The 21,743-nt window shown below is 42.6% G+C and overlaps 1 protein-coding gene across 3 annotated transcripts in view; it reads left to right on the forward strand.

Moving 5' to 3' along the window:
* Window positions 1–546: 546 nt before the first annotated feature.
* The window catches only part of HACD3 (3-hydroxyacyl-CoA dehydratase 3), a 31,133-nt gene continuing 9,936 nt past the window's right edge, over window positions 547–21,743 (forward strand). For all 3 annotated transcript variants that reach the window (XR_008199983.1, XM_052646627.1, XM_052646628.1), the window contains exons 1-6: window positions 547–750; window positions 6,888–6,930; window positions 8,997–9,070; window positions 10,048–10,212; window positions 12,350–12,401; window positions 16,450–16,560. Coding sequence is in view for 2 of the 3 variants with exons in the window: in XM_052646627.1 (XP_052502587.1) it covers window positions 664–750; window positions 6,888–6,930; window positions 8,997–9,070; window positions 10,048–10,212; window positions 12,350–12,401; window positions 16,450–16,560 (532 nt within the window). In the remaining variant the exon portion in view is untranslated. The remainder of the gene's footprint in view (window positions 751–6,887; window positions 6,931–8,996; window positions 9,071–10,047; window positions 10,213–12,349; window positions 12,402–16,449; window positions 16,561–21,743) is intronic.

The raw sequence follows: 21,743 nt of genomic DNA on the forward strand, positions 1-21,743 counted from the left end.
TTATAACCATCATCATACTTATGTCTATAATTCCTTGCGGCTTTTAATAGACTGAGGGTTTCAGGACGTCAGGTACTGTGACTTACTCCTGAAGCTTCGGTGTTTTATCTTTGCAGCTCAGGCACAGAGCAGACGCTCAACAAATGCTGAATTAACGAGTGACAAATGGGAGGAACCTTCCAGCTACACCAATCCCAAGTCCTTTCCCTATGCTGATCAGTTCTTCATGAGTCTCCAGCGTTTTTCGGTTTTTACGCTTATTTTTTAACCGTCTTCCAGCAGTTAAGACGGAACGACAGCGCACCAGCCCACTCCCGAGGCGTCCGCAGCGAGCGGCGGCGCCACACGCTCCTGCGGCCCGCCCCATGCCGCCCCCGCCCCGCCCCCGCCCCGCCCCCGCCCCGCCCCCGCCCCGCCCCGCCCCGCCCCGCCCCCGCCCCGCCCCGCCCCACCCGGCTCGCCGCCAGGCCGGGAGCCGGCGCCGCGGCCCCCTGGCTCACCACTGCGCAGGCGCGGCCCGCGAGCGTGGGTTGTCTGGAGGCTGCGGGCTGCCGGCACTTCCGAGCTCAGGGGTTTGCGGCCTTCGTCTGACCAGTTCCAGCCGCGCACTACCTGAGACAGCGAGGCGCAGCGAGGCAGCGAGCCGCTCTGGGCAGTGTGGTCATGGAGAATCAAGTGCTGACGCCTCACGTCTATTGGGCTCAGCGGCACCGCGAGCTGTATCTGCGCGTGGAGCTGAGTGATGTGCAGGTAAAGGCCGGGCGGCGGGACGTGCGCCGGGTCTCGGCTCTGGGGACCCGCTGGGACCCCCGTCCCCTTTGTCCCGAGAGCCAGCAGCGTGTCAGCGGGATCCGGGACGCGGTGCGCTCTGGGCTGCCAGGCCAGAGCACGGGCTGGCCCTCATCAAGGCAGACCCCGGGCGCGACCCCCTGAAGGCTCAGGTACCTTGGGTGCTGCGTGAGCCCCGCGCAGCAGAGGCTGCCCCGGCAGCCTCTTTGTTCGCAGTTTGCGGCCTGGTGGAGCCCGAGCCTGGCCCTTGGAGGCCTGGCTGTCTGGATTCGGGTTTGCCGAGGCCCCTCGAGGCGTGGGATGAGCTCGTTGGGTCGGAGATGCCGTGTGACAGTGGCTTGCCGGGCCGCGGCTGGACGTCCAGCGCTGGTCTTAGAGGTCCAGCGGTCCCCTCGGACCTTCAAGAGGCCCGCCGCTGCCTCGGGCGGGGGGGAAGGGGGCACACCCACCTCCCAGCCATTCAGTGATGGAAATCATTCTTGTTCATTTTAAAGTCCAGAAGACCCCGAAGGAGCGATTTCCCCCTCTCTTCTGAAGACTGTGGGCTCACGTTTGCTGAGTTGCATACAGAACTTCAGAATTATCTTAACTCATTATCTGATCTCATTGACTTCCATGTGAACAAGCTGAGGCTTCTTAAATGGTGGCCATCTCAGGACCTGTGTACCCCTCTGTCTCTGTCAAAACCATCCAGGATTCCATTCCCGTCGTTGAGGAGCTGAAGTTTGTAGTCTGGAATGTTCTTTCTACAGTCGTTCTTACTCCCTACTCTCCTTGACATCTATGGCACTTTATAACCTCCTCCACTCTGGCTTAACTCTCTCTGCCTCTGAGTCAGGCGTTTATATTCAGTTCTGTCAGCCCATCTGGCATATTGTCTTGCAAGCGATAGGTGATCTTTGGTTGTAGACTTGAGTTTATTGAATTCAGTCTTTGCTTCTGGAATATAAACCTGTTTTCCTATTGAAAGATAGTACTGGCCAGAATGCTGTCGGCTGTGACACTGCGTGCTGAGTTGTTTAACATGTTAAACCAGGCTAAACTGTACTCTTACCTCAGAGGATGAATAAATGTTCTATGCAGTGTTCCTCTACTCTGCTTCAGGGTGTTTTAATAAAAAAGGAGAAAAAACAAAGTCTTTGTAGGTGGGGATCAAAGTCTCTTTCTAGAGAGAATTCTAACAGTAATCAATAAGAAAAGTATGCACCTTGTGTCCTGGCCATGTCTCTTAGATATTCAGTTAAACATTTTGTAGACCAGTTAAACTCAGAGACCCTCTCTAGTTGTAATAAGGATGTGATATCCTGGCATACTTCTGAAACACAAACAGAAAAGCTGGTTTTAGGGGAGTTGGGGTGGTGTTGGAGGGGGGAAAAAAATGTAAATTTGTTGGGCAAATGAAAGCATCACACTTAAATTTTTCCTGAAAGTTCTAAACCTTTTAGTTAAGAAACATGAACATACGTGTTAATTGTATTTGTTATATTTTCAACTATGAACGTATGTGTTTGGAATATCTTATAGTTAAAGAAATGTAAAGGTGGAGGGAAAAAATGGAATTTTTTTTGGAAAGAGAAATCCTTTTTTATTTTTAGGGAAAGAAATAAATATTTTGTCCCCAGTTGAGTTTTTTTTTCCCCCCTTAGATTGCTCGTCTGTAATTCTGAGGCATCCATTGGCGCTACCGTTAGTTTTAAAGTAACATGTCAGTATCGTTCATAAAAGAAATCCCCTACCATGTGTGAAACACTACAGATTTACAAAGCTGAGTCAGACAGACTCAGCTTTCCAAGGGTATTCTATCTAGGAGGAAGGATATTATATATAAACAAAAAATTCTGTGCATGAGTATGTTTATTTGTAGATTTGGGGTTGAGTATTAAACCAGGTCCCTGGTGTTAAAGGAATTTGTTACCTCTCTTTTATTAATTCCCTGGTGGCTTTTATTAATTCTTTTATCGCTTCACTGGTGGCTCAGATGGTAAGCGTCTGTCTGCAATGCAGGAAATCCAGGTTTGATCCCTGGGTTGGGAAGAGCCCCTGGAGAAGGAAATGGCAGCCCACTCCAGTACTCTTGCCTGGAAAATCCCATGGGCGAAGGAGCCTGGTAGGCTGCCGTCCATGGGGCTGCAAAGAGTGGGACCTGACTGAGCGACTTCACTTTCACTTTCACTTTACAGAAATAAGGTGAAGTATTCTTGTCAGACTGAAACTGGGAGAACTTTCTGGAAAGAGGACGGCATAGACTTTCAGATCATCTGATTTGCTGTAGGAGTCAATGCCCTATAACCAGGCACTGCCAGGAACACACCTCTAGTTAAACAAGTTGTGTTTATTGTTCATATCAGCAAGGGAGAGCATACCCTGTGGGCTAGCTCACTAGAATGTTAGAACTGATCATAGGATTTGGACTTTGGAGACTGAGGGATAGACTAAGGGAGCAAGGATTCACTTTAGATTAGATGCTGTCAGAAAACAGGAGCAGTGCTATGGTTGGGTATCTGAATAAATCATATATAGGGAAGACGAATTGGTAGAGAAGTGGCAGTCACTTATTTTGGCCGAGGGGCAGGGTAACTGATGTCTTGTGAATGGCAGTGTGGCCGCGTTTTTGTCTGTGCTTGCTCAGAATTATGAAATGGCTTTATCTCATTTTATCAAGGTATTCTGTTCGTGTATAATAGCAGAGTAACATGTCCTAGCTGTGAATGCCAGGCCAGCTTTTGAATGTCAGGGGCTGCTCCTTTTTAAAAACTTCCCAATTAATTGCTCCATGCATGACCTGTGGAACCAGTGATTCTGGCTTGGGATGAAGCGTTTAGTTTATTTGCTTAATGAAGACCATTTGTGGAATACCTGCTTTTGTCTCACATTAAGCTGGGTTCTGAGTTGTCGGACAGTTCTCTACCGCCCCCTGCTTTCTGTAGCTTGTGTGTAAGTGAGTTTCATTGTTGAATTCCAGTTTGGAGGCATCAGACATGCTCCCTTCCCGGGACACAGAGAACTGTCAGATTTTCGCATCTCTCCTCTGTCTTTGGAGCTGTAGAGCTAGTGTCTGATGAGAAACCACCACTGAGGTGAGAAGAAAAAGACTTCGTCAGCAGCTGTTTCTGTGTTTGAGGTGAGCAGTAGCAAAGACACCAGTGAGAGTCCACTGGGGCTAAGGCACGGTTACTTTCAGAATAAAGTTGCTTTACAGGATAAGCATGAAGGACAGATTTGTGCCAACAACCATAGTTGTTAAAGCATTTGTTCATTTTTCGAGGTTTTTGTTCATTTCAGTTGTATGAGGGCTGTGTGTTTAGCTTTGTTTGGAAGCTGTTTGAAAGATGCTGTTCTTGACCTTACCTAATAGAGAGTCTGGTGGAAAGAGTTGGTTCCTTACTCTTCCACTTAATATCTGGTGTCCATGGATTATTCACTTAACCTTTATGAGCCTCAGTCTCTTCATACAAATAAATGTGAATAATAACACCTAATTCACGGGATTGTTTTGAGGCTTGAATTGGATAATAGATTTGAAAGTGCTTTGTGAATTCTAGTGTGCTACTCAAGTGTAAAACATTATTGTTGTGATACTAAACCTTAGATGAGAAACACAGAGAGCAATAGAACAGAACAGACTTACCCACGTGTGAAAACTTATTGAACAGCAGTGGTGGCTTTTCAAATTAATGGAGGAAAGGGTGAACCATTCAGGAGGCGGTGTTGGGACAATTGGTAATCCAAGTGGCAAAAAGATAAAATAAGATCTTGTCTTATGCCATACACAAAAGTCAGTCTCTCCGTTTCTGAGTCCTTCAGAAAAGACTCAGTTGGGTGTTGTGGCTTGGGATCTCTCATGTGGTTGTTCAGATGTCATTTGTGATTGACAACGTGTGATGACCTGAAGTAGACTCTTCAAGGATGTGTCACTCACCTTATTGGCAAGTGGGTATCCATGAGTTAATCCTCCAGAGAGGATACATGGGACTGCTGGAGTGTTCTCACGCCCTGGTGTCGTGAGTTTTCCCAGAGCGAGCTCAGAAGGAAGCTGCAGTGCCTTTTACGACCTAGCATGAGAAGTCACGTCGTTCATTTCCACTGTGTTCTATTGGTTACGCAGATTCCTGATGTCATTTGGAAGGCTGACGAGTATAAATACCAGGGGGAGAAGATCATGGGGGGCATCTTGCAGGTGGCAACCACAGAAGACTTATACTTGCATTTCCAGAAAAGAGAAAGAGAGAACATTCTCCAGTTCATTCGATGATGCAATTAGAAGAAAGGGAAATTATAGGCCAATCTCATTTATAGACATAGATGTTAATTTTTTTTTATCGCTTCCATGTCTCTTCCTTCCCAGTTTTGAGCTTGTTTCTGGCAAATTTTTTATTTTTTAATCGAAATATCTTCCTTAATTACCAACATCTTCGGAGAAGCTGACATGCCCGTGTACTGCTGGGTAGGAGTTGATGGTGGTTTAGTTGCTAAGTCATGTCTGACTCTTGCGACCCCATGGACTGTAGCCCACCAGGTTCCTCTGTCGATGGGGTTCTCCAAGCAAGAATACTGGCGTAGGTTGCCATTTCTTTCTCCAGGGGATCTTCCTGACCCAAGGATTGAACCCTGGTCTCCTGCTCTGCAGGCAGTTTCTTTACTGACTGAGCTACCAGGGAAGGAGTTAGCATCTAAAATCTGACTCAGTGCTTAATGAACTGCAGGCCTTGTGCTGTAGCTAGAGCTTAAACCTTGGCTGCTCACATCTTACGTCCGAGGAGAATAAACTGAGCTCCCCACAAACTCCTTTTTTCCCTTCCAAGTGAATTAGGATATGGGGAACACAGAGTAGGCAAAGAAGTGACCTAAATAGGAAATGTACCACTAAGACATCCCAGAACTCAAGCTTTCATGATAATACTCACACTAAAACCCTGCCACCCTTAGAGAGGAACCATGCCCCTGAAAGTATAACTTTTTTTGGTGAAGTTCCTTAATTCCCTGTCCCTGGCACAGAGAAGATCATCTGGCTTATTAGCCCCTGTGGGTGAGCTTCTCAGCCTTAAGTCTGTACTCTCACCGGGGAGGTTCTTGGCTTAAAAGCTCCCTCACCCCAGCCTTCATGGCTATGAGTGAAGCGTTTAGGCTCCCACTGTTAGAATAAACATACCCTTCACCTTCTCTCTGTCTTGTTTGTTTTTCTTTGATGCAAGATGGAACACAGAGGGCAGAGCCTATAGAAGAAGAGTAAATGAACTAGTTATGGCACTGGAAACACACTGCTTCATGCCTGTTCATTTTGATCTGGGAATTAGGATGCAAACTGTTTCTCATCCCCCCGGGAAAAAAAGAAAATTAAGTTGCTAAAAGGCACATAGCAACTTCTGGGAATAAATGAACAATTTAGAGAATTTCCATCTCTTCTAGTCTTGGTTTGGATAGAGGTTAAGAGAGCGTAGAACCTAAGGGACTGCACGTTTCCATTTTCATCCAACTGCCTGGAATCTGCAGCCCTTCACGTAACAGAGGAATTAATTTGTTTTTCATGATGCGGTATGGGTGTCCCTCCTGGTAAGGCTGTCCCCAGCCGTTCTGTTCCTGTTATACTCACTCTCTTCTTAAACTCCCCTAACACTTAACTGTTGTAAACGCCCCTAACACTTAACTGTTTTTCACTGCTCTTTTGGTCTTGAGCATATGTTACTTGATACTATGTTGTTTCTTCTCACAGGGTGTGACTCATCTGTTCTGCTGGCTTCCCTGCCTCCACAGCTCGGGCACTGAGTCTGAGATGTGTGTATTCCCCCGCGGCACCTCACACGGCACCATCTACCGCTGCCCATGAGCAGAATGGACTGACTCAGTATATGATTGCTCTGCACAGCAGAGCAGTTTAGGGTTCTTCTTGGGGGAGCCTGCAGTCTCCCATGTGTACAGATAGAGAAATCCTCCACAGAGATGGGAGTAAATGACCGAATATATTCTCTGGAGGAAGCACAGGGCAGGAAGGTTGAGTCCCCAAGGTGGAAGGATGTAGGGAGGGAAGTAAGCCACTGGTTTTAATTTGATTTTTCTCTTCATTAAAATGTCCTTCTTGCTTTCTTGGTCTCTTTCCACAGAATCCTGCCATCAGCATCACTGAAAATGTGCTACATTTCAAAGGTCAGTATCTGGGCAAAGGTTCCCAGGCCCCTGCAGTTAGAGAGACATTGTGAGGGTTGCTTTTTATTTTTATCTGTGTATTTTACTCACTCTCTATTGATGTTCACTTTTCTGATACTCTTGGGGTAAATTATATTGTTTTGAGGTATATGATCAGAGAGCTCAGAAATTTAACATCCCACTTTCCCCTGGGAAAGGCAGCAGATATAGCAAAATGGTATCCTAGATTAGAAATCAGGAGATTTATCTTTTAGCTTAAAATTGTGCTACTACTTTGGACAACTTATTGATTTCTGTGGGCCTGTGAAATTAGGATATTGGGTTATAATCTGTGTTTCTTAAACTTGAAGATCCAAGGACACCTGAGCATGTATCTACAGGATCCTCTAGGGCCATAGACCCTAGATTGAGAAACATGTTAAGAATTAAATATGGTCACTGTAAGTGATATTTGACTCCATTACACTCGTGAACGCAGTGGCCAACAGCCGCTGAACTCATATAAGTAAGTATTACTTGATTATAAGGTAGCCATCTAGATAACTCCAAATATGCTTCTTTTTAAAAATATTAGAACAAAACCCCAAAATAGAAATTTTCTTAACAAGACTTTGTGGCTCGCTGATGTTATACTTACAGACCAGTTTAATACACACTGTACTTTAGACGATATCTGAAGCCTTTCCAGCTCTAAGAGTCTTTAATTCTGTGAATTCACCTCCATCTCCTTCTTAGTTCATCAGCAGGTTTTCTGCTGAGCCTGAGAGGGTAGGTCGGGATTCACTGATACCCAGTGGAGTGGGATTCTCCCTGCTGTCTTTCTATTCTGGTTCCTTGGAATGTCATTAGTAAGTGACTGGGTTATGGGAGATTGAAGTTTCTGCTTTATATGAGACTCCATCTACCTTAATATACTTACGTAAAAGCACAGCCTGGCTTTTGAATCGACTTTTCCAAGTGAGAGCCCTGGTGGTAACGGCTCAGATGTTGGAGGGAGCTCAGCATTTGAAAGGAAATCAAAATGATAAACATGTATGTTGCCCTGTGGAGCTTTCTAGACTGTCCTACCTTAAGGAATTTGTGGTCTTGGAGAATAGCTACCTGTAGCACATACTAGGCAAGTCCTTCCACACACAGTCAGATGAGGAAAGATAATCCCAAAAGTTAGAGGGCAGGGACATCCCGTAGTCACTGGCTTTTAGGCGTGGCACCTGCTGCCTTTGGCGGAAGATGCCGTGTCAGGGCCCAGGAAGGGCATGATGGTCAACCTGAGGCCTTTCCCCCTAGTTCCACTTGTCCTCTCGGTAATGAGCTGAGAAAATGGTACCTCTCTTTTTTATTCCATTTGGAGTGTGCTAAAGGAGCAGTCAGCTGCTCCACTGTCTACCCCTGGTTGTGTGTGCAAGTTGCCTCAGTCGTGTCCGACTCTTTGTGACCTCATGGGCTTGGCCTGCCAGGCTCCTCTGTCCATGGGATTTCCCAGGCAAGAATACTGGAGTGGGTTGCCATGCCCTGCTCCAGGGGATCTTCCTGACCCAGAGATGGAACTCATGTCTTATGTTTCCTGCACTGGCCGGCAGGTTCTTATCACTGGTGTCACCTGCAAAGTCTCCTGTCTCTGGTTGGATGGTGTTAAAATTTAGAATTTTCTTTGAGACGGTATATTAGAGGGTCCGTGTACCCTGCAGCTTTCCTTAACTGCAGTCAAGAGAATACACCTACTTGACTTTTCTCTGCTGTGGATTCAGAGCCAAGATAAATGTGAGCATTAAATTTATATAGAGTGTTACCTTTGGCTTTGCTTTCTGTATTCTTTTTGCTTGTCTGTTATTTATATTGGCCATCATTGAGGCCTCATTAGAATATTAAATATTCTAGAGCTGATCACCAGAAAGTCATAAGGAGATAAACTTTTGTCAAAGATTTAGCTTTCATCTAGCTGTTGAGTAGCTCTGCTCGCAAGCCCCCACTCACTTGATTTGCATACTTCTGAAAGAACAGCACCAAGCTAACATTTGAACGGCATTGCTCTGCTCAAGTTCACAGCAACCCACATTTCTTTATAGCTCAGGGGCATGGTGCCAAAGGAGACAATGTTTATGAATTTCACCTGGAGTTCTTAGACCTTGTGAAGCCAGAGGTATGTTCTTTCCTTCCTTACTTCCCTTTCTATTTTAAGAAATAAATACTTATAGTTTTGTGAAATGGGGGGCAGGCCTTATGGGGAAGAAGATGATAAACCTAAGCAGAATATACTTTTGTTTGGAACAGAGCCCAGGTGTTAGCCTCAGAGTAGGAGGAAAATTGGAGAACCTGAGTTGAATCTGGGCTCTGTCGTTATTAGTGGAGTGAAGACGTCTCCTCACTTCTTCGCATTTCAGTTTTCTCATATGTTACATGAAGCATTGGGTTAAGTGGATCTCTAAGGTTCTTTCCAGCTGTGAGTTTCTTAATAGTCAGCGGTGGTTTAAGGGTTTCTTAATAGTCAGCGGTGGTTTCAGGGTTTCTTACTAGTCAGCAGTCTGGGACTTGCTTTGGAGGCAAAGAGAGAGGCCGTATAGAAAATAATGAGCTGGAGCAGCCCCTAAGAATTTGAGTTTAGTTGAGAAGGCTCTGTAGTGAAAGACTGATTTTAAAAAAAGGTGTAACTGAGACAGTACAGTTCTGGCCTTGATGCAGGCCTTTCTAAATGCTGGAAACCACTGACCATTTGAATTGAATCATCTTCATGGGAAGAAGATTTGGAAGGCAGTGGTGCACCTGAGAAGGTGGTTGGATGTAGAGCCTGGCATGATGTAGGTCCAGTAGGGTGTTCATGCTAGTTTCTGCCGAGATAACCAAGACTGTCTGCCTTTCTTGTCCGGCTCTCCTCCTGTGTCCCCAGCGGGGCAGGGTGGTGGGGAGGGAACCAGAGCAAGACACTGCTGCTCTTGGGGTTCTTCCTCGTACCAGCCCTTGGTCTAGATGTTCTCTTTGCCCCAGGACTTCTAGGAACCGAGAAGGAATGGCAGTGAGTACCATGCAGCTTCTCTGTTCAGCCACAGTGGTTTGTGCAGTTTCAAGGGAAGGAGTGGGGGATGGGAAAGGGCATTCTCACGTTCTTGCTTTCTCTCCTAGCCGGTTTACAAACTGACCCAGAGGCAGGTAAACATCACTGTACAGAAGAAGGTGAGTCAATGGTGGGAGAGACTCACCAAGCAGGAGAAGCGCCCGCTGTTTTTGGCCCCTGACTTTGATCGTTGGCTGGACGAGTCTGATGCTGAAATGGAGCTCAGAGCCAAGGTCAGTAAGGATCTGGGATCTAGACAGAAGTCATGAGGAACCCAAGTTATTTGGGGCACCTCAGATATCTATCAGGATCTGATAGAATAAGGACAAAAATATAAATTCACTGATTGACCTGGAGACGTGGTTTTATAGAAGTATTGGTCATGTATTTTGTAGACTGTTCCTCAATTGGGTTCTGTTTGATGTTTTTCTCATGATTAGCTTAGGGTGATGGGTTTTGCGTAGGAAGGCCGCAGAGGTAAAGTATCCTTCTTATGTCATATCAAGGTTGTATACTCTCAACATGACCTACAGCTATTGATGATAATCTTGCTCACCTAGATGTGGTTAATTTTTGGTAGGTTTCTCCACTGTATGGTTTCTCTAGGTTAAGTTAAGTTGCTCAGTCGTGTCCGACTCTTTGCAACCCCATGGACTGTAGCCCACCAGGCTCCTCCATCCATGGGATTCTCCAGGCAAGAATCCTGCAGTGGGTTGCCATTTCCTTCTGCAGGGATCTTCCCGACCCAGGGATTGAACCCAGGTCTTCTGCATTGGAGGCAGATGCTTTAACCTCGGAGCCACCAGGGAAGCTCTACTCTAATGTTACTCCTCTCCTTTCTTTACTGTTTTCTTTGGAAGGAGGTCACTGTGCACAGTCCACACTTAACGAGCCAGGAGTTATGCTTCCCATTCTTAGGGTGGAGTATCTGTATACTTTCTTGGGAATTCTGCATGGGAGATTTTTCTTTTCTCCTTTATTTATTATCGTTTATTTATATCAGTATACGTCAGTAGCAATGAGCACTCTTAGCACCCAGATCACCCGGATTCTGGTTTCCACTATCACCCTGCAATAAAAACAGCAGGCCTGGGAATATACAAGATAAATCTGGAGCAGCTTACCGTGCCAGAAATTAAGGGTGCACTTAAAAAAAAAAAAGAGGCCCATGATGATGGAGCTGTGTCAAAGGGACACAAGAGCCAACTGCAAGAGCTTCCAGTGGCCAAAGACAGAACAATTTGAGCAACAAGATATATAACACAGTATTGGATTACAGCACAAACTATAAAACAAATCTGTTCTGATATAAATAAATGACAATATCCATACTGATTTATATTGTTTTATAGTTTGTGCTGTAATCCAATACTGTGTTATGTATCTTGTTGCTCAAATTGTTCTGTCTTTGGCCACTGGAAGCTCTTGCAGTTGGCTCTTGTGTCCCTTTGACACAGCTCCATCATCATGGGCCTTTTTTTTTAAGGTGCATCCTTGATTTCTGGCACGGTGAGCTGCTCCAGGTTTATCTTGTATATTCCCAGGCCTGCTGTTTTTATTGCAGGGTGATAGTGGAAACCAGAATCCGGGTGATCTGGGTGCTAAGAGTGTTCATTGCTACTGACGTATTACTTTTAGGTTCTCTCAGCTGACAGCACAAGGAAATATATGTGTGTATACCAGCCCATGTATATACATGTATCTATAAGTATTTCCATATACATCCATGTGTATCTATATTATCCTAATATAAGTTCACACTAATGTTGGAGATTTGATTTTAGCTTCTAGAAAATCATCGAAGTCTTAAAAAATGAAATAGCAATCTGTTTCCTGTCTTAAATTTCCGTTTTGTTTCTACAACCATGACAAATTTTCTAGATGTCTTTTCCAGCTCGAAGATCTTAAGGCTGCCCACTTTGTAGCTTGGAAGCCAGCTGATTGGTTTAATTCTGTGAGCACTGGATAGTCATTCTATAGTGCCAGTGCTACCCAGTAAGGAGTCAGGCTTCTTAGTACCATGACTTCAGACATTCTTCCCAAGGAAGTGAGAACACAATTGGAGGAGGAGGTGGCTTTGAAGGAGTCATATTGTTTATCTCTCATGTGGGCTTCTGCAAGCATCTGGGAATTTTAACTTGTGGGTTTTTTTTTTTTTCCAGTTTATTTTTTTACTGAAGTATAATTAAAATACAATGTTAAATACATTATTGCTGTACAGCAGAGTCACTCATTTATACATATATATACACATCCTTTTTCATATTCTTTTCCCTTATGGTTTATCACAGGATATTGAATAAAGTTCCCTATACTGTACCATACAGTAGTCTAACTTGTGTTCTTGGAAAACTTCTGTCCAAATTCTAGGAAGAAGAACGCTTAAATAAACTCAGACTTGAAAGCCAAGGCTCCCCTGAAAGTAAGTTTCCCCTACTGCTATGGTAGTTACCAGTTAACTTGTGACAGAGATGGGAGTATGGGTGAGTGAAACGGCAGGAGGGCTCGTATTAGGTGGATGAGTTTATGAGAAATCCTTAATGCCCAACGCTTAAGCTGTGCAAACCCACGTCAAAAGTATTATTTACTTTTAATGTTTCCCTGCTGTTGGGGGGCCTGACATCATCTGAGTACACCAAGGTTGGTGTAGCAGAATGGAAGAACCTCAGCCTCCTGGACTGGCCTAATAGGGTGCTAGGTGGCAGCAAGTCCTGCAGAGACCTGGAAATTACTGCATAGGTCCATGACTATAGTTCTTCCAGTCTGGTGATGTTTTCCTAACTGAGATCACAAGGGCTGTGGTTGTCAGCCTTAGAGATAGAAAGTATTCTGTATAGTCCTGCTGTTCATTAACCTTTGAAAAATTCAGTTCTACTTTTATGTCTGTCCAAGTGTGTCTGTCTCTAAGTGTGTTATCTTCTGGGTATCATAGATTAAATTCAGCAGCTGTCTTAAATTCATGCTTTATGGAAAGCGTTGTCCTAGGCCTTTGAGCTTTGGAGCCAGTGAATCCGTCAGAGCACCTGTGCTCGAAGAGCTTATCCATTCTAGTTGGAGGACCATGCAGGTCTATACAAAATTAATGCTGAAAAGCAGAATGAATAAGTGTTCCTCATGTGTCCAAAATAAAACAAAACTTTTCAAGTTTTAGTGGCACTTATTTGGCATGCCATAAGTAGGGAAAGAGCTTCCCTGACAGCTCAGTTGGTAAAGAATCTGCCTGCGATGCAGGAGACTGGTTTGATTCCTGGGTTGGGAAGATCCTCTAGAGAAGGGATAGGCTACCCATTCCAGTATCTTGGGCTTCCCTTGTGGCTCAGCTGGTAAAGAATCTGCCTGCAATGTGGGAGACCTGGGTTTGACCCTTGGGTTGGGAAGATCCCCTGGAGAAGGGAAAGGCTACCCACTCCAGTGGCCACAGGACTGGAAAAGGTCAGTTTTCATTCCAATCCCAAAGAAAGGCAATGCCAAAGAATGTTCAAACTATCGCACAATTGCACTCATCTCACATGCTAGTAAAGTAATGCTCAAAATTCTCCAAGCCAGGCTTCAGCAATACGTTAACCATGAACTTCCAGATGTTCAACCTGGTTTTAGAAAAGGCAGAGGAACCAGAGATCAAATTGCCAACATCTGCTGGATCATGGACAAAGCAAGAGAGTTCCAGAAAAACATCTACTTCTGCTTTATTGACTATGCCAAAGCCTTTGACTGTGTGCATCACAGTAAACTGTGGAAAATTCTGAGAGATGGGAATACCAGACCACCTGACCTGCCTCTTGAGAAACCTATATGCTGGTCAGGAAGCAACAGTTAGAACTGGACATGGAACAACAGACTGGTTCCAAATAGGAAAAGGAGTACGTCAAGGCTGTATATTGTCACCCTGCTTATTTAACTTCTATGCAGAGTACATCATGAGAAACGCTGGACTGGAAGAAGCACAAGCTGGAATCAAGATTACCAGGAGAAATATCAATAACCTCAGATAAGCAGATGACACCACCCTTATGGCAGAAAGTGAAAAGGAACTAAAAAGCCTCTTGATGAAAGTGAAAGAGGAGAGTGAAAAAGTTGGCTTAAAGCTCAACATTCAGAAAACGAAGATCATGGCATCCGGTCCCATCACTTCATGGGAAATAGATGGGGAAACAGTGGAAACAGTGTCAGACTTTATTTTTTGGGGCTCCAGAATCACTGCAGATGGTGACTGCAGCCATGAAATTAAAAGATGCTTACTCCTTGGAAGGAAAGTTATGAACAACCTAGATAGCATATTCAAAAGCAGAGACATTACTTTGCCAACTAAGGTCTGTCTAGTCAAGGCTATGGTTTTTCCAGTGGTCATATATGGATGTAAGAGTTGGACTGTGAAGAAAGCTGAGCGCTGAAGAATTGATGCTTTTGAACTGTGGTGTTGGAGAAGACTCTTGAGAGTCCCTTGGACTGCAAGGAGATCCAACCAGTCCATTCTGAAGGAGATCAGCCTTGAGTGTTCTTTGGAAGGAATGATGCTAAAGCTGAAACTCCAGTACCTTGGCCACCTCATACGTAGAGCTGGCTCATTGGAAAAGACTCTGATGCTGGGAGGGATTGGGGGCAGGAGGAAAAGGGGACGACAGAGGATGAGATGGCTGGATGGCATCACTGACTCGATGCACGTGAGTTTGAGCAAACTCCAGGAGTTGGTGATGGACAAGGAGGCCTGGTGTGCTGTGATTCATGGGGTCACAAAGAGTCGGACACGACTGAGCTACTGAACTGAACTGAACCCACTCCAGTATTCTGGCCTAGAGAATTCCATGGACTGTGTAGTCCATGGGGTTGCAAAGAGTCGGACACGACTGAAGGGAAAATTTTAGAGCAGTTATTTTCAAGCTATGTACCATGGTACCCCAGGGATTCCCAGAGATGCTTTGGAGAGGTAGGCCAAGCAGGCAGGTACACTTCAATTAGAGCAGCTTGGCTTCTGTGTTTTATGTATTAGCGTCCTGAATAACACTTCTTATGGAAGTGTTCATAGAAGTCCATAACATTTCTTATGGAAAAGACAATTTGTTGCTTTAAAAAAATTTTGAATAACCACTAATTTAGAGGAATTTTCTGCTTTAGAAAAGCAGAGGAGGGGAGAGGATTAGTGGAGATGAAGAAGAACGACATAAAAGGGCCACCTTTGGTGTTTAGAGGGATAAACTTCTGAAATATGTAAAAATTCTTACGTATGGATTATTTTATGATCTTAGAAAAAGCTTTAGCAGTTTTATCTAAATTCATAAAGTCTCCTAATAAAGTTCTTTAAATGGGGAAATGTAATACATTTTTGTAGTTTTGAAGAAAAAAAATTTAATTTGTTAAATGTTGCTACAAGTATGACTTTTTTGACCCCTTGAGATAAGGCTGTTTTTGATTGGACATACTAAGTGTGATTATTTGAGCATCAACCAAGTGTCTGTGCTGGATATCTCTATAGAAACACTGATATGTGGCTATAAAAATATGTAGGTAGAAATAAATGGGTAGCAGCAAAACCTGGACTCCAAAGCTCTTCTTAAGAATTATCCTTTCCTTTGCCCTACTCCTTGACTCAACCATGACTCTGTCTAAGCTCCTTACTCCTCCCTTAATTCCATTATTGGCTATGTCTTCGAAAACCCTTAGGCTGCAAAGTTAATGACCTTTATTCTCCTTCCTTCTTCCTGGTTTGCAGTTTTCCAGCCTTTGGTTATATCCTCATTCTTCCATCTTCCAAAGCCCTGATTAGATAACCGTCTCATCCATGCAGACTTGGCCTGATACATGCTTCTCCAGCCTAAAGTCATTTTCTCACCTTGAAATTCTCACAGGATATTACCTGTCGCTCTCCATCTTGAAATATGGATTTTAGATTGTAAACTCTCTGAGGGGAGCATCATGTCTTAACCATCTTTGAAGCTCAGTGATGCCACTCACAGTATCTTGCATGTTTTAGGTGTTCACTTAATGTTTGGTTGGATGGATGCATGGTCAAATATTAGATTTTTAAAATTCAGTTTCTGTTTCTTTGAGGTATTTGACCTATATGCCCTAAAAAAATTCTAAAAAAGAAACTGTAGATTATATTAAGATGACGGGAGCAAGGACTGAGTGTTTTTCCTGATAATGCCTCCTTAGCTAGTCAGTTATTTTTTGCCAGATGTAATTTTTCCTTTTCCTTCTTTGATTCATTAAGTCTGTATACTTACCCCTCAAGACGGTGAGGGAAAAGACCTCTGAAGATATGCCTTGGACTCCAACGTTTCTTATAATTTTGCTTATCTGCTTTCTATGGGACCAAGAGCCTGGTTGGTGCAGACCTGGGCCAGGTATTTGTTGAGGAGCTTAGGGCACTTATGTACGAAAAGAGGGATGCAGTCGTCCAGGTAAACCCCACATACCTGTCTCCTGCTGTGACTACTACTTTTAACATCTTTCTGCCTTTCTTTGCTTTTCAGCTCTTACAAGCTTGAAGAAAGGATACCTGTTCATGTATAATCTAGTGCAGTTCTTGGGATTCTCCTGGATATTTGTCAACATGACCGTGAGATTCTTTATCTTGGGAAAAGGCAAGTACACAGTTTCAAAGCTTGCTTTCTTTTTTGAGTAGTTTGGCCCACTATTCACCAGAAGTAACACTTTCTGCCTTTCAGCCTTCCACACCAACCCCTTCCACCCCCACCATATTTATGTAGCACTTCAGACCTTTCATTGTATGTTCACATCTCTCACTTCCCATGACCTTGTGAAACAGGCTGCCTGGATGTTCTGTTCATTTAATAGGTGAGGAACCAGATTTGGAGATGGTCAAAGAAATGGTCCACATCCACCCAGCTAGCCAGGGGTACATCTTGGACTAACATCCCTTTCTTATTCACTGCTTGATAATTCATTTATAACTAACTAAATTGATGAGATACTCCTAGTGTCAAAGTTACACAGTCCTAAAGGGATCTCACTCCTTTGGAGCCTAAATAGACTAAATGGACTGTTGTGAAACTGAATGAAAAGACTCTCATAAAGGTATTAGTTCTTGCTAAATTAATTTTTATGTTTAGCAGAATTCTGGACAAAGTAAATGACAATAGAACATTTTTGAGAATGTGATCTAAAGTATTCTGAAATTTTATTGTGAACCATAAATAGTAAAATTCGAGGGAAGAAACAGTAATGGGAGAGGATTTTTTCTTATCTGCTATGAAAAAATAGTATTAAAATAGTATAGTATTAGTATAAGGATAGACTAATTAATAGAGCAGATTAAGTAGCTCAAAAATAGCTCTTATATATTATTATTACAATACATTATGTAATATATAATATATATCCAGATTATGTATATGATAAAAAGGAATTTTGAATCAATGGAAAGGAAAATATTATCCAGTCATTTTTTTCTATTAGATGGGAAATCTATCTAATAATGTTCCCAAGGAAAATTGGCTTGATTTGCGAGGCAGATAATCTGTTTAACTCTTCTCATACTGTATATAAAGGGAAAAAAAAATCCCCCCCAAAGACTTAGGAGTCATAGATCAAAAAGTTAAGTCATAATAGAAGATACAAATAAACATTTATGAAAATCACATGTGGAGGGTTAGGATTTTCTAACTTTGAAAATAATAGAAGAAATCATAAGAAAAAGGTCAATGTATTTGATTACGTAAAATGCCTAAATTTCTATATATCTAAAAATATCCATCCAAAACAACATTAAAGATTAAAAGCATATTGAGTTGAGCAAAATGAGGATGGAGGGTTGGTGAAAAATTGTAACAAATATTGGCAACTTTTTTTTTTTTACATATAAACAACTTGTAAAATTGATTTTAAAATGTGAAAACTCTACCCAGTAGATAAAGATCATATACAGGCAGTTCATAAGAGGAAATAACACTAATTTAACATACAACAAAATGTTTAACTCAGTAATGGTGAAGGAAATGTATTTTTTATGTATCAGTTTTGCAAAGTTCTAAAAGAGGCCTAATTGAAAACAACATGTGCTAAAATAAACATAACAGTGGCTACTGGGGAGGGTGCATGAGTACAGCTCTTTGGGAAAATCATTTTGCAAGGTACTCAAGAACCTCAGTGACCCAGATAACCACGATGGTGTGATCAGTCGTCTAGATCCAGACATCCTGGAGTGCACAGTCAAATGGGCCTTAAGAAGCATCACTACAAACAAAGCTAGTGGAGGTGATGGAATTCCAGCTGAGCTATTTCAAATCCATAAAAGATGATACTGTTAAAATGCTGCACTCAGTATGCCACCAAATTTGGAAAACTCAACAGTGGTCACAGGACTGGAAAAGGTCAGTTTTTCATTCCAATCCCCAAAAAAGGCAATGTCAAAGACTGCTCAAACTACCTCACAATTGTACTCATCTCACACGCTAGCAAAGTAGTGCTCAAAATTCTCCAAGCTAGGCTTCACCGTAAACCGAGAACTTCCAGATGTTCAAGCTGGATTTAGAAAAAGCAGAGGAACCAGAGATCAAATTGCCAACATCTGTTGGCTCATATAAAAAGCAAGAGAGTTCTGGAAAAGCATCTACTTCTGTTTCATTGACTTTTCCAAAACCTTTCACTGCATGGATCACAACACACTGTAGAAAATTCTTCAAGAGATTGGAATACCAGACCACCTTACCTGCTTCCTGAGAAATCTGTATGCAGGTCAAGAAGCAACAGTTAGAACCAGACATGGAACAACAGACTGGTTTCAGATTGGGAAAGAAGTATGTCAAGGCTGTATATTGTTACCCTGCTTGTTCAGCTTATATGCAGAGTACATCAAGTGAAATGCTGAGCTGGATGAAGCACAAGCTGAAATCAAGATTACTGGGAGAAATATCAATAACCTCAGGTACACAGATGACACCACCCTTATGCCAGAAAACAAAGAGGAACTAAGAGCCTCTTAATGAAAGGGAAAGAGAAGAGTGAAAAGGCTGGCTTAAAACTCAGCATTCAAAAAACTAAGATCATGGCATCCAGTCCCATTACTTTCTGTCTAATAGATGGGGAAACAACGGAAACAGTGACAGACTTTTCTTTCTCGGGCTCCGAAATCACTGCAGATGGTGACTGCAGCCATGAAATTTAAAGACGCTTGCTCCTTGGAAGAAAAGCTATGACCAACACAGACAGCATATTAAAAAGCAGAGGCATTACTTTGCTGGCAAAGGTCCGTATAATCAAAGCTATGGTTTTTTCCAGTGTGAGAATTGGATCATAAAGAAGTCTAAACACCAAAGAATTGATGCTTTTGAACTGTGGTGTTGGAGAGGACTCTTGAGAGTCCCTTGGACTGCAAGGAGGTCAAATCAGTCAATCCTAAGGAAATCAATCCTGGATATTCACTGGAAGGACTGATGCTGAAGCTGACACTCCAGTACTTTGGCCACCTGATAGGAAGAGCTGACTTACTAGAAAAGACCCTGATACTGGGAAAGATTAAAGGCAGGAAGAGAAGGGGATGACAGAGGATGAGATGGTTGGATGGCATCACCGACTCAGTGGACATGAGTTTGAGCAAGCTCTGGGAGACGGTGAAGGACAGGGAAGCCTGGCTTGCTGTATAGTCCACACGGTCGGAAAGAGTCGGACGTGACTGAACGACTGAATAGCAACAACAACAGCAACATCAAGAACCTTAATTATTCATATCCAAGAAGAAGAAGCGACTTAGCAGCAGCAGCAGCAGCAGCAAAAAGTAGTTGTAAAAAATAAACATTATGGTATTATTTATATTAGTGACAAATTAGACGCTATGTAAATGTCCATGAATGAAGGATTGCTTTAGATTGTTCCCTCAGTGGAATGTTGTGAAGCAAACGTAAAGTATTTAAAGAGGTTGTAAAATATGGAAAAATACTTACGATAGACTAAAAAAGTAACAAACTTGTTCTTCCAGTTTGTTCACACCAATATCAAAAGGAGAAAGGAAACAACCAATAAATGTGGAATGATGGGAAGAAAAGGCACCATTTTCTAATGGCTTGAATGGAACATTTAAAATTTTTCTTTATTTTGTAAAGTAAATATGAGGAAAAATATGAGCATGATGGAAAATAAGAAACTGTTTAAAAAGAGAAAAAGTCCTGTAGACTATTTTATTCTTCAGTCCTAAATTTTCCCATCTGAGGTTTGTAAAGGTGAATTGTTTCTTTTTTTATTTTTGTGAAGGTGAATTGTAGTTAGCTCCAGAATCTTTAGAATGAAGTGCATGTTGTTTTTCCAGTCTTTCCTTGGATTTCTGCAAAGCACAGTAGTAAGCTAGTGAAAAACTTCCCAAATGCCTAGCACCTTATAGTCATGTGTAACCAGAAGTCCACTGATGGTTATTTAAAGAAGCAAAGGAAGTCTCGGACAGTTGTTCTCAGATCTATAGCTCTTACTAGTATGGATTTAACACAAGTTTCATGAGTAGGGACTTTCCAATTCATAAATAATTTATTTAACCTGTCATAGTTGTATTGGTTCTGAATGTTCCTGTGTGAGCCTGCTGGCCATTAGGTGACCCACTCCAAAAGCTGCTAAATTATCTGGGTCATGTGTTTAAAGTTAGCTGCCTGGAGCTGTAGTTTCTGTTTTGGCTCTGAGCCCCTTCCTAACCACCTATTGGAATGGAGCTGCTGTTGCAATTCTTCCCTCATCAGTCCTCAGAAGTATAGTAAGGACCTGGGCCTGGTACCAGGGGTCATAGTCTGTCCTTTGTAGTTACCTCTTTTTGAATAAAAGGTGGTGGTGAATGGCAAATTCTACACATGTACTTGGTTTATTTACATAAACATGTATAAGCTGAACTCATGTTAAGGAAATAGCAAACTTGTGGAAACTCATGTCTATCTCTCTATTAATACTTTTTTTTAAATAAGGTTTTTTCCTAATTATAAAAATGTGTTAATTACTTACTTAAACTCTGCCATAATTCCATCTATCAGAATGATAGATTCTTGGCACTTTGTTGGATATCTTTCTAATAAACCCATGTACCTTTCTTAGGAAAAGTTGTTGAAGAAGAATTATGAGACTAAAGGGTAGATTGTTTTTAAGGATTCTGCTGTATACTGCCCAGAAAGAGTGTACTGTTTTACACTACCACTATTTAAATCCTTGTCCATTAATATGAGTACCTTGTTAGTACTTTCAAAAAATTTTTTTCAGATCATAAAAGTAAATGGGCTGGAGCTTCCCTGGTGGTCCAGTGGTTAAGAATCTGCCTGCTAATGCAGGGGACGTGGGTTCAATCCCTCGTCTGGGAAGATCCCACATGCCCCAGGGCAACTAAGGCCATGTGCCGCAGCTACTGAGCCTGTGCACCTAGAGCCCGGGCTCCTCAGCAAGAGAAGCCTCTGCGAGGAGAAGCCTGCGCACAACAAGGAGAGTAGCCCCGCTCACTGCAGCTAGAGAAGGCTCACGCGCAGCAATGAAGACCCAGCACAACCATAAATAAATAAATAAACATTTAAAAAGGAAATGGAGCAATTTAATAAAGTTTGGAAAATGGGAGAAAACTGGGGAGGAGATGTGGGGGGCCTGGAAGGGGAGGTGAATAAGCCATTGTCCATCACTTTTAATATTTCCATACATTTTCTTTTAGTCTTCATTTTTTCTCCTGCAGTTAAAAGTTATCATCATGCTGTGTATACAGTTTTGCATCTTGTTTTTAAAACAGTATTATAAGCATGTTAGTGTTATTAATATTCTTTATAACAATCATTTTAGAAATCAGATTTTTATT

The sequence above is a fragment of the Budorcas taxicolor genome, chromosome 10 (genome assembly GCF_023091745.1).
Source record: "Budorcas taxicolor isolate Tak-1 chromosome 10, Takin1.1, whole genome shotgun sequence".
Lineage (NCBI taxonomy): Eukaryota > Metazoa > Chordata > Mammalia > Artiodactyla > Bovidae > Budorcas > Budorcas taxicolor.